General features: G+C 52.3%; 1 protein-coding gene across 13 annotated transcripts in view; it reads left to right on the top strand.

Moving 5' to 3' along the window:
* kif22 (kinesin family member 22) overlaps window positions 1–12261 on the top strand; it is a 34985-nt gene that overhangs the window by 7018 nt on the left and 15706 nt on the right. For 12 of the 13 annotated variants that reach the window (XM_070874473.1, XM_070874471.1, XM_070874480.1 and 9 more), the window contains exons 3-7: window positions 386–513; window positions 613–773; window positions 6182–6391; window positions 9512–9621; window positions 9709–9829. In XM_070874473.1, the coding sequence (XP_070730574.1) occupies window positions 386–513; window positions 613–773; window positions 6182–6391; window positions 9512–9621; window positions 9709–9829 (730 nt within the window). The remainder of the gene's footprint in view (window positions 1–385; window positions 514–612; window positions 774–6181; window positions 6392–9511; window positions 9622–9708; window positions 9830–12261) is intronic. The other variant, XM_070874482.1, reaches the window with a different exon arrangement.

The following is a 12261-nucleotide window of genomic DNA, read 5'->3' as shown; positions in this document are numbered from 1 at the left end:
CCTTGCTGCTCTCCCCCAGTTCCCTGATTCCCGTGCCCGAACCTTGCTGCTCTCTCCCAGTTCCCTGATTCCCGTGCCCTAACCTTGCTGCTCTCTCTCCCAGTTCCCTGATTCCCGTGCTCTAACCTTGCTCTCCCCCAGTTCCCTGATTCCAGTGCCCTAACCTTGCTGCTCTCTCTCCCAGTTCCCTGATTCCCGTGTCCTAACCTTGCTGCTCTCTCCCAGTTCCCTGATTCCCGTGCCCTAACCTTGCTGCTGCTCCCAGTTCCCTGATTCCCGTGCCCTAACCTTGCTCTCCCCCAGTTCCCTGATTCCCGTGCCCTAACCTTGCTGCTCTCTCCCAGTTCCCTGATTCCCGTGTCCTAACCTTGATGCTCTCCCCCAGTTTCGATGCGTTTCATGGTGAAGATGCCTCCCAGCAGGAGGTGTACATCGACTCGGTAAAACCCATCCTCACGCACGTCCTGAACGGCCAGAACGCCAGCGTCTTTGCGTATGGACCCACAGGAGCAGGTGAGCAGCGGCTGTCCAGCGCCACGTGTCCGCTTTGCCAGCTCTGGTTTGCGAAGCAGACCCACCCGCTGACTGTTTGTGTTTTTTGTTGTGCGAAAGGTAAGACTCACACCATGCTGGGCAACCCCGAGCAGCCAGGTGTTGTTCCCCGGGCTGTCCTCGACGTCTTCCGCATGAGCCGGGAGCAGAGCGACCAGCTGAGCGGCCCACCCTGGTCCTTCGCCATCAGCATGTCCTACCTGGAGATTTACCAGGAGAAGGTGAGTGCAGTCTGCACCAGGGGGAGGGAGTGTGGGCCGGCGGGCAAGGGGGTGAGAGGAGGGAGTATGGGCCGGGGAGTGAGGGAGTGTGGGGAAGGGGGTGAGAGGAAGGAGTGTGGCCGGAGAGGGGGTGTGGGCTGAGGAGGGAGTGTGGACCGGTGAGGGGAGGGAGTGCGAGCTGGGGAGGGGGTGAGAGGAGGGAGTGTGGGCTGGGGAGGGGGTGAGAGGAGGGAGTGCGAGCTGGGGAGGGGGTGAGAGGAGGGAGTGTGGGCCGGGGAGGGAGGGGGTGAGAGGAGGGCATGTGGGCCAGGGAGTGAGGGCATGAGGGGAGGGGTGTGTGGGCCAGGGAGTGAGGGCATGAGGGGAGGGGTGTGTGGGGGGCAGGGGTGTGTGGGGGGCGGGCGTGAGGAGGGAGGGGGTGTGGGGAGGGGGTGAGAGGAGGGAGTGTGGGCCGGGGAGGGGGTGAGAGGAGGGAGTGTGGGCCGGGGAGGGAGGGGGTGAGAGGAGGGCATGTGGGCCAGGGAGTGAGGGCATGAGGGGAGGGGTGTGTGGGGGGCGGGCGTGAGGAGGGAGTGTGGGCCGGGGAGGGAGGGGGTGAGAGGAGGGAATGTTGACACGCAGAGGGGGGTGGTCAGGACGAGAAGGACGTGTGGGCCGGGGGTGGGGTGGGGGGCGTTGAGTGAATGTGGGTGGGGTGGGGGTTGAGGGGAGTGAATGTGGGTTGGGCGAATGGTGAGAGGAGGGAATGTGGGGAGGGGGTGAGGTGAGAGGTGGTAGTGGGGAGGAAGGACAGGGCAGCAAGAGGAAACCCTCCCCCACCACCCCCCGGGGTGTGGTCAGTAACACAGTCCTGCCGTTCCCTTCCTCCTCACACAGTGCTGAGATGGCACACTGACCAGGGCAGTGACACAAAGGATCTTAGCTCAGAAAATCAAGAAATAGAATCATTTTGGGTGGAGCTAAGAAATTAGCAAGGGGCAGAAAAGATTGGTGGGAGTTGTTTCTCGGCCCCCATCCGTAGTTGTAATTTAGGGCAGAGTATAAATCGGGAAATTAGAGGTGCATGGAAGAAGGGTAATACAGTAACCACTTTGGACTTTAATCACAGAGTGGGTAAACCAAAGTTGCAGTAATAGTTGGAGGTCGAATTCATGGAATGTATACAAGATGGTTTTCTAGATCAGAATGTTGAGGTATCAACTCGGGAACAGGCTGTTTTAGATCTAGTATTGTGCAATGAGAAAAGGTTAATTAATAACCTTGTAGTAAAGGGGCCTTTAGGGAAGAGTGACCATAATATGATAGAATTCTCATCCCCAACGGGGCACAACGGACATGATTTTTGCAGCATGACAGCTACAGGAAAATTGCAGGGAACAGTGCCAGCCCTTATACATGACCGCCTTCGACCTGACAAAGGCCTTTGACACTGTCAAACCACGAGGGTCTATGGAGCGTCTTCCTCCGTTTCGGATGCCCCCAAAAGTTTGTCACCATCCTCCGCCTGCTCCACGACGACATGCAGGCCGTGATCCTTGCCAACGGATCCACCACAGACCCAATCCACGTCTGGACCGGGGTCAAAAAGGGCTGCAGCATCGCTCCAACCCTCTTCTCAATCTTTCTCGCTGCCATGCTCCACCTCACAGTCAACAAGCTCCCCGCTGGAGTGGAACTAAACTACAGAACCAGTGGGAGCCTGTTCAACCTACGTCGTCTCCAGGCCAGGTCCAAGACCACCCCACCTCTGTCGTCGAGCTACAGTACGCGGACGATGCCTGTGTCTGCGCACACAGAGGCTGCACTACGGGACATAGTCGAGGTATTTACTGAGGCGTATGAAAGCATGGGCTTTACACTAAACATCTGTAAGACAAACGTCCTCAACCAGCCTGACCTCACCGCACAGCACTGCCCCCCCCCCCCCCCACCCCCAGACACCAATATCCACGGCATGGCCCTGGACACCGTGGACCACTTCCCATATCTTGGGAGCCCCCTATCAACAAGAGCAGGCATCGACGACGAGATCCGACACTGCCTCCAGTGCCGCCTGAGGAAGAGAGTGTTTGAAGACCAGGCCCTCAAAACTGCTACAGGGCTGTAGTGATACCCGCCCTCCTGTATGGCTCAGAGACACGGACCATGTACAGTAGACACCTCAAGTCGCTGGAGAAATACCACCAACGCTGTCTCCGCAAGATCCTGCAAATCCCCCGGGAGGACAGACGCACCAACGTTAGCGTCCTCGACCAGGCCCAACATCCCCAGCATCTAAGCACTGACCACACTCGATCAGCGCATGCCAGACACGAGACTCCCCAAAGCAAGCGCTCTACTCTAAACTTCACGGCAAACGAGCCAAAGATGGGCAGAGGAAACGTTACAAGGGACACCCTCAAAGCCTCCCTGATAAAGTGCAACATCCCCACCGACACCTGGGAGTCCCTGGCCCAAGACCGCCCTAAGTGGAGGACGTGCATCCGGGAGGGCGCTGAGCACCTCGAGTCTCGTCGCCGAGAGCGTGCAAGAACCAAGCGCAGGCAGCGGAAGGAGCGTGCAGCAAACCAGTCCCACCCACCCTTTCCTCAACGTCTGTCTGTCCCACCTGTGACAGGGACTGTGGTTCCCGTAATGGACTGTTCAGCCACTAAAGGACTCCCTTCAGGAGTGGAAACAAGTCTTCCTTGACTCTGAGGGACTGCCTATGATGATGATGAAAATGTTACATTAAGTTTGAAAATGATTTAGTTAAATCTGAAACTAGAGTGTTCAATCTAAACAAAGCAAGCTACATTGATATGAGGGGAGAGTTGTCCAATGTAGATTGGGAAACTACATTAAAAGATATGGTGATAGACAAGCAATGGCTAGCATTTAAAGAATTTATACATAACTTACAACAAATATACATTTCTTTAAGCTATGTATAAACCCCACAGAAAAAGTGATCCCACCGTGGCTAACGAGAGAAGTTAAAGATAGTATTAAATCAAAGGAAGAGGTTTATAATGTTGCCAAAGAGTGGTTAGCCTGAGTATTTTAGAATTCAGCAAAGGAGGACCAAGAAATTGATAAAGAAATGGAAAGTAGAATGAGTTGTTACACTCATAATAAATGGTCAGACTGAGTACTGTGTGTAATGAGCAAGTGTGACCTTGGCTCCTTAAGATTCCAGAGTGCAGGTACCTCATGGGTGGCCTGGGATCCCTTGGGACTCCCAACAGGTAGGCCCTCTGGTGGTCAGGTGTGATGCAGGTTACAAGGGGTTAAACACATGAGTAAACTGGCGAGAGACAAAACCACTAAAAGCTTCTATAAGTATGTTAAAAAGGAAAAGATTAGCGAAAGTAAATGTGGGTTCCTTACAGGCTGAGACAGGAGAAATTATACTGGGGATTAAGGAAATGGCAGAGAAATTAAACAAATACTTGTGGTGTCTTCCGTGAAGACAGACAAAAAACCTGGAAATAGTGGAGTACCAAGAATGAGGAATTGAAGGAAATTGGTATTAGTAATAAAAAAACTAGTACCGGGGAAATGAATGGAACTGAAAGCCAATAAATCCCCTGGACCCGATGACCTACATCCTAGAGTTTTGAAAGAAGTGGCTATAAAGATAGTGAATGCATTGGTTGTCATCTTCCAAAATTCCTTGGATTCTAGAACAGTTCTCGCAGATTGGACAGCAGCTAATGTAACCCCGCTATTTAAGAAAGGAGGGAGAGGGAAAACAGGGAGCTACAGACCAGTTAGCCTGACATCAGTAGTAGGGAAAATTCTGGAATCTATTATTAAGGATGTGATAACAGGGCACTTTGAAAATAATAATAGGATTGGGTAGAGTCAACACGGTTTTATGAAAGGGAAATCCTGTTTGACACATCTGTTAGTAGATGTGGTGTATTTGGATTTTCAGAAGGCATTCAATAAGATGCTACACAGGTTATTGAACAAAATTGGGGCTCCTGGGATTGGGGGTAATATACTAGCATGGATTGAGGATTGGTTAATGGACAGAAAGCAGAGTAGGAATAAAGGGGACATTTTCGAGTTGGCCGGCTGTAACTAGTGGGGTGCTGCAAGGATCAGTGCTGGGGCCCCCAGCTATTCACAATCTATATTAATGATTTGGGGATCACATGTAATATATCCAAGTTTGCTAATGATACAAAGCTAGGTGGGGATGTAAGTTGTGAGGAGGATGCAAAGAGGCTTCAAGGGGATATGGACAGGGTAAGTGAGTGGGCAAGAACATGGCAAATGGAATATAATGTGGAGAAATGTGAAGTTATCCACTTTGGTAGGAAACATAGAAAAGCAGAATTATTTTTTAAATGGTGAGAGATTGGGAAATGTTGGTGTTCAGAGGGACCTGGGTGACATTGTACACATCACTGAACGTTAACATGCAGGTACAGCAAGCAATGAGGAAAGCAAATGGTATGTTGGCCTTTATTACAAGAGGATTTGAGTACAAGAGTAAAGATGTCTTGCTGCAATTATATAGGGCCCTGGTGTGAGCGCACCTGGAGTATTATGTACAGTTTTGGCCTCCTGCCTAAGGAAGGATACACTTGCCATAGAGGGAGTGCAACAAAGGTTCACCAGACTGATTCCTGGGCTGGGGGGGGGGGAATTGTCATTGTCGTCATCATCATAAGCAGTCCCTCGGAATCGAAGAAAACTTGCTTCCACTCTTAAAATGAGTTCTTGGGTGGCTGAACAGTCCAATATGAGAACCGCAGTCTCTGTTACAGGTAGGACAGATAGTCAGTCATTGCGGGAAGGGGTGGGTGGGACAGGTTTACCGCACGCTCCTTCTGCCTGCGCTTGGTTTCTGCAAGCTCTCGGCAACGAGACTCTAGGTGCTCAGCGCCCTCCAGGATGCATGTCCTCCACTTAGGGCGGACTGGTCTTTGGCCATGGAGGCTTTCATGGTGTCCCTGTAACATTTCCTCTGCCCACCTGGGGCTCGTTTGAAAGGGGATTGCCCGATGAGAGATTGAGCAGACTGGGCCGATATTCTCGAGTTTAGAAGAATGAGATGATCTCATTGAAACATACAAAATTCTTACAGGGATTGATGGGGTAGATGTAGGGAGGATGTTTCCTCTGAGCTGGGGAGTCTAGAACCAGGGGTCACAGTCTCAGGATAAGGGGTCGGCCATTTAGAACTGAGATGGGGAGAAATTTCTTCACTCAGAGGGAGGTGAGTCTCTGGGCTGTGGAGGCTCAGTCGTTGAGTATATTCAAGGCTGAGATCGATAGATTTTTGGACTCTCGGGGAATGGAGGGATATGGAGATCGGGCGGGAAAGTGGAGTGGGGGTAGAAGATCAGTCATTGATCTGATCGAATGGAAGAGCAGGCTCGAGGGGCCGACTCCTGCTCCTACTTCCCCCTCAGGTGCTCGATCTGCTGGAGACGAGAGACCAGGACCTGCCGATCCGCGAGGACAAAGACAAGAACATCTTCATCCCCAACCTGACGCAGCAGCCCATCAGCAGCTTCGCCGACTTCGAGCGCTACTTCCTGCCGGCCACCCAGAGACGCACCACTGCCAGTACCAAGCTCAACTGTCGTTCCAGCCGCAGCCACTCTGTGCTGCTCATCAAGGTACACCAGAATATACGGCCCCTCGAGCCTGCTCCGCCATTTAATACCACCATGGCTCATCCGATCATGGCCAGCTCCCCATAACCCTTCACTCCCTTATCGCCCAAAAATCTGTCTATCTCCACCTTAAATATATTCAATGTCCCAGCCTCCACAGCTCTCTGGGGCAGAGAATTCCACAGATTTACAACCCTCTGAGAGAAGAAATTCCTCCTCATCTCAGTTTTAAATGGGCGGCCCCTTATTCTAAGACCATGCCCCCTAGTTCTAGTCTCCCCCATCAGTGGGAACATCCTCTCTGCATCCACCTTGTCGAGCCCCCCTCATAATCTGATACGTTTCCATAAGATCACCTCTCATTCTTCTGAATTCCAATGAGTAGAGGCCCAACCTCCTCAACCTTTCCTCATAAGTCAACCCCCTCATCACCGGAATCAACCGAGTGAACCTTCTCTGAACTGCCTCCAAAGCAAAGTATATCCTTTCGTAAATACGGAGAGCAAAACTGCACGCAGTACTCCAGGTGTGGCCTCACCAATACCCTGTATAACTGGAGCAAGACTTCCCTGCTTTTATACTCCATCCCCTTTGCAATAAAGACCAAGATACCATTGGCCTTCCTGATCACTTGCTGTACCTGCGTACTAACCTTTTGTGTTTCATGCACAAGTAACCCCCAGGTCCCGCTGTACTGCGGCACTTTGTAATCTTTCTCCATTTAAATAATAACTTGCTCTGATTTTTTTTTTCTGCCAAAGTGCATGACCTCACACTTTCCCACATTATACTCCATCTGACAAATTTCTGCCCACTCTGAGCCTGTCTGTGTCCTTTTGCAGGTTTTTTTTGTGTCCTCCTCACACATTGCTTTTCCTTCCATCTTTATTATCAGCAAACTTGGCTACTTTACGCTCGTTCCCTTCCTCCAAGTCGTTAATATAGATTGTAAATAGTTGGGGTCCCTGGTAACCCACTGGTCACTGATTGCCAACCTGAGAATGAACCATTTATCCCTACTCTCTCTTCTCTCTCTCTCTCTCTCTCTCTCTCTCTCTCTCCTTCTGCTAGTTAGCCAATCCTCTATCCATGCTAATATATTACCTCTGACCCTGTGAACTTTTATCTTGTGCGGTAACCTTCCATGTGGCACCTTGTCAAATGCCTTCTGGAAGTCCACATCCACTGGTTCCCCTTTATCCATCCTGTTTGTTACATCCTCAAAGAACTCCAGCAAATTTGTAAAACATGACTTCCTCTTCATAAATCTATGTTGACTCTGCCTGACCAAATTTTGCTTTTCCAAATGTCCTGCTAATGAACTCCAACATTTTCCCAACCACAGATGTTAGGCTAACTGGTTTATAGTTTCCTGCTTTTTGTCTGCTTCCTTTTTTAAATAGTGGCGTTACATTTGTGGTTTTCCAGTCTGCTGGGACCTCCAGAATCCAGGGAATTTTGGTAAATTACAACCAATGCATCCACTATCCCTGCTGCTACTTTTCTTAGACCCTTGGATGCAAGCCATCAGGTCCAAGGGATTTATCTGCCTTTAGTCCCATTCATTATCTTGCTGAGTACCTCCTTTGTAATTGTGTTAAGTTCCTCCTCCCCTATAGCCCCTTGACTATCCACTGTTGGAATATTGTTAGTGTACTCTACACTAAAGACTGATTCAAAATATTTGTTCAGAGTTTCTGCCATCTCCATGTTCCCCATTACTAATTCCCCGGTCTCGTCTTCCTAAGGGACCAACATTTACTTTAGCCACACTTCCCCCACCCCCCCCCCCCCTTTTTATATACCTGTAGAAACTTTTGCGCTATCTATTTTGTGCTAGTTTACTTTCATAGTCTATTTTCCCTTAATCAATTTTTTTTTTTTTTTTAAGTCATTCTTTGCTAGCTTTTAAAAGCTTCCTAATCTTCTGCCCTCCCACTAGTTTTGGTCACTTTGTATGCCCCTGTTTTTAATTGGATACCGTCCTTTATTTCTTTAGTTAGCCACAGATGGTTATCTTTTCTCTTACACCCTTTCCTCCTCGCTTGAGAGTTATGAAATATCTCCTTAAATGTACGCCACTGTTCATCAAATGTCCTACACTTTAATCTGTTTTCCCAGTCCACTTTAGCCAACTCTGCCCTCATACCTTCATAGTCTCCTTTATTTAAGCTTAGTACGCTGGTTAGCGATCCAACTTTCTCACCCTCCATCTGAATTTGAAATTCAATCATGCTATGATCACTCATTCCGAGGGGATCCTTTACTAGGTGATTGTTTATTAATCCTGTCTCATTACAGAGGACCAGATCAAAGATAGAGTGCTCCCCAGTTTGTTCCGTTACATACTGCTCAAGGAACCCGTCCCTTATGCACTCTATGCACTATTCCTCAAGGATACCCTGACCAATTTGATTTGTCCAATTAATATGGAGGTTAAAATCGTCCATGATTATTGCTGTTCACTTTCTACAAGCCCCCGCTATTTGTTGGTCAGAGCATAAACCAGGAGAGTTGCTACTGTTAGGGGGCCTATAGACTACGCCCACCAGTGACTTTTCCCCTTATTATTCCTTATCTCCACCAAACTGTTTCAACATCCTGATCATTTGAGCCAATATCGTTTCTCACTATTGCAGTGATTCCATCCTTTATCAACAGAGCTACCCCACCTCCTTTTCCTTTCTGTCTGTCCTTCCGAATTGTCAAATACCCCTGAATATTTAATTCCCAGTCCTGCTCACCTTGCAACCACGTCTCTGTAATGGCCATCAGATCATACCCATTTGTAACTATTTGTGCCGACAGCTCATCTAATTTGTTATGAATGCTGCGTGCATTCAGATAAAGAGCTTTTCAATGTATTTTCTTACCATTTTCTCCTGCTATGGCCCCAGTATCTGTCACTTCCTGTCACGCTCTGGTTTTCCTTTTCCCCCAACGCTCCCCGGCTCTATTGCCTTCACCTTTTAGGTTTCTGCTCACTCCCACACTCGCCATACTTGCCTCGCTCCCCTGATTAACACTCCTCCCCTAGCGTGTGGGGGTGGGAGGGGAGATAGGATAGAATGGGACGAGAGCAGTCCGCAATTAACACCCCTCCCTGACCCTGGTGCTCTGCAGGTGGTGAAGTTGGAGCGGGCAGCACCGTTCCGACAGCTGACGGGAAAACTCTACCTGATCGACCTGGCGGGGTCTGAGGATAACCGGAGAACTGGGAACCAGGGCATCCGGTGAGTGACTGTGTCCTGGGGTGGGGGTCAGGGCCGGTCTGGGCTGCGGCATTGTGGTACTGACACTCCGTTGACTGTATTTCTCAGGTTGAAGGAGAGTGGGGCCATCAACACCTCTCTGTTTGTGCTCAGTAAAGTGGTGGATTCCTTGAACCAGGGACTGCCCAGGATCCCTTACCGAGACAGTAAGCTGACACGCCTCCTGCAGGTACCGCTCGCTGCATCGCTGGGTGTCCCCCCGCTCCACACCCCATCGCTGGGTGTCCCCCCGCTCCACACCCCATCGCTGGGTCCTGTTGTTGTTTCCCCTCGCTTTCCCTGCTCCACACCCCATCATTAACCACACCCCATCACTGGGTCCTGTCATTACCCATCGCTTTACCTGCTCCACACCCCATCATTAACCACACCCCATCGCTGGGTCCTGTTGTTTCCCCTCGCTTTCCCTGCTCCACACCCCATCATTAACCCTCCCCATCACTGGGTCCTGTCATTACCCATCGCTTTACCTGCTCCACACCCCATCATTAACCACACCCCATCACTGGGTCCTGTCGTTACCCATCGCTTTCCCTGCTCCACACCCCATCATTAACCACACCCCATCACTGGGTCCTGTCGTTACCCCTCGCTTTACCTGCTCCACACCCCATCATTAACCACACCCCATCGCTGGGTCCTGTTGTTTCCCCTCGCTTTCCCTGCTCCACACCCCATCATTAACCACACCCCATCACTGGGTCCTGTCATTACCCATCGCTTTACCTGCTCCACACCCCATCATTAACCACACCCCATCGCTGGGTCCTGTTGTTTCCCCTCGCTTTCCCTGCTCCACCCCCCATCATTAACACTCCCCCGCTCCACACCCCATTGTTAAACCTCCCCCCCCCTGCTGTGTATGCTCCATTACTTGTGATTGTCTGGGGAGACCGGGCTGGATGTTCTGTAGTGTTGTGGAGTTTATGGAGACCGGGCACGGTGTATTGTACTGTGGGGTGGGGGGAGCATGGTGTGTGGTGATTGTGGAGTCGGGGCACGGTGTGCTGTACAGGGGGGGGCATGGTGTTTGTGGAGTCAGGGCACGGTGTGCTGTACGGGGGGGGGGGGGGGGGGGTGTGTGAAGTCAGGGCACGGTGTGCTGTACAGGGGGGGGCATGGTGTTTGTGGAGTCAGGGCACAGTGTGCTGTACAGGGGGGGGGGGGGTGTGTGAAGTCAGGGCACAGTGTGCTGTACAGGGGGGGGGGGTAGTGTGTGAAGTCAGGGCACGGTGTGCTGTACAGGGGGGGGTAGTGTGTGAAGTCAGGGCACGGTGTGCTGTACAGGGGGGGGGGGGGGGGTAGTGTGTGGAGTCAGGGCACAGTGTGCTGTACAGGGGGGGGGTAGTGTGTGAAGTCGGGGCACGGTGTGCTGTACAGGGGGGGGGGGTAGTGTGTGAAGTCAGGGCACGGTGTGCTGTACAGGGGAGGGGTAGTGTGTGAAGTCAGGGCACAGTGTGCTGTACAGGGGGGGGGTAGTGTGTGAAGTCGGGGCACAGTGTGCTGTACAGGGGAGGGGTAGTGTGTGAAGTCAGGGCACGGTGTGCTGTACAGGGGGGGGGGGTAGTGTGTGAAGTCAGGGCACAGTGTGCTGTACAGGGGGGGGGGTAGTGTGTGAAGTCAGGGCACGGTGTGCTGTACAGGGGGGGGGGGGTAGTGTGTGAAGTCAGGGCACGGTGTGCTGTACAGGGGGGGGGGGTAGTGTGTGAAGTCAGGGCACGGTGTGCTGTACAGGGGGGGGGGGGTAGTGTGTGAAGTCAGGGCACGGTGTGCTGTACAGGGGGGGGGGGGTAGTGTGTGAAGTCGGGGCACAGTGTGCTGTACAGGGGGGGGGGGGGGGTGTGTGAAGTCAGGGCACAGTGTGCTGTACAGGGGGGGGGGGGTAGTGTGTGAAGTCAGGGCACGGTGTGCTGTACAGGGGGGGGGGGGGGGGGGGGGGGGTAAATGTGTGAAGTCAGGGCACGGTGTGCTGTACAGGGGGGGGGGTAGTGTGTGAAGTCAGGGCACAGTGTGCTGTACAGGGGGGGGGGGGGGGGGGGTGTGTGAAGTCGGGGCACGGTGTGCTGTACAGGGGGGGTAGTGTGTGAAGTCAGGGCACAGTGTGCTGTACAGGGGGGGGGGGTAGTGTGTGAAGTCAGGGCACAGTGTGCTGTACAGGGGGGGGGTAGTGTGTGAAGTCAGGGCACAGTGTGCTGTACAGGGGGGGGGGGGGGGGGGGGGGTGTGTGAAGTCGGGGCACAGTGTGCTGTACAGGGGGGGGGGGGGGGTGTGTGAAGTCAGGGCACGGTGTGCTGTACAGGGGGGGGTAGTGTGTGAAGTCAGGGCACAGTGTGCTGTACAGGGGGGGGGTAGTGTGTGAAGTCAGGGCACGGTGTGCTGTACAGGGGGGGGGGTAGTGTGTGAAGTCAGGGCACGGTGTGCTGTACAGGGGGGGGGGGGGGTAGTTTGTGAAGTCAGGGCACGGTGTGCTGTACAGGGGGTGGGGGGGGGGGTGTGAAGTCAGGGCACGGTGTGCTGTACAGGGGGGGGGGGGGGTAGTGTGTGAAGTCAGGGCACGGTGTGCTGTACAGGGGGGGGGTAGTGTGTGAAGTCAGGGCACGG

The sequence above is a fragment of the Pristiophorus japonicus genome, unplaced genomic scaffold, assembly GCF_044704955.1.
Source record: "Pristiophorus japonicus isolate sPriJap1 unplaced genomic scaffold, sPriJap1.hap1 HAP1_SCAFFOLD_838, whole genome shotgun sequence".
Classification (NCBI taxonomy): domain Eukaryota; kingdom Metazoa; phylum Chordata; class Chondrichthyes; family Pristiophoridae; genus Pristiophorus; species Pristiophorus japonicus.
The sequence above is the reverse complement of the archived record's forward strand: the minus strand, read 5'-3'. Positions and strand labels throughout refer to the sequence as shown.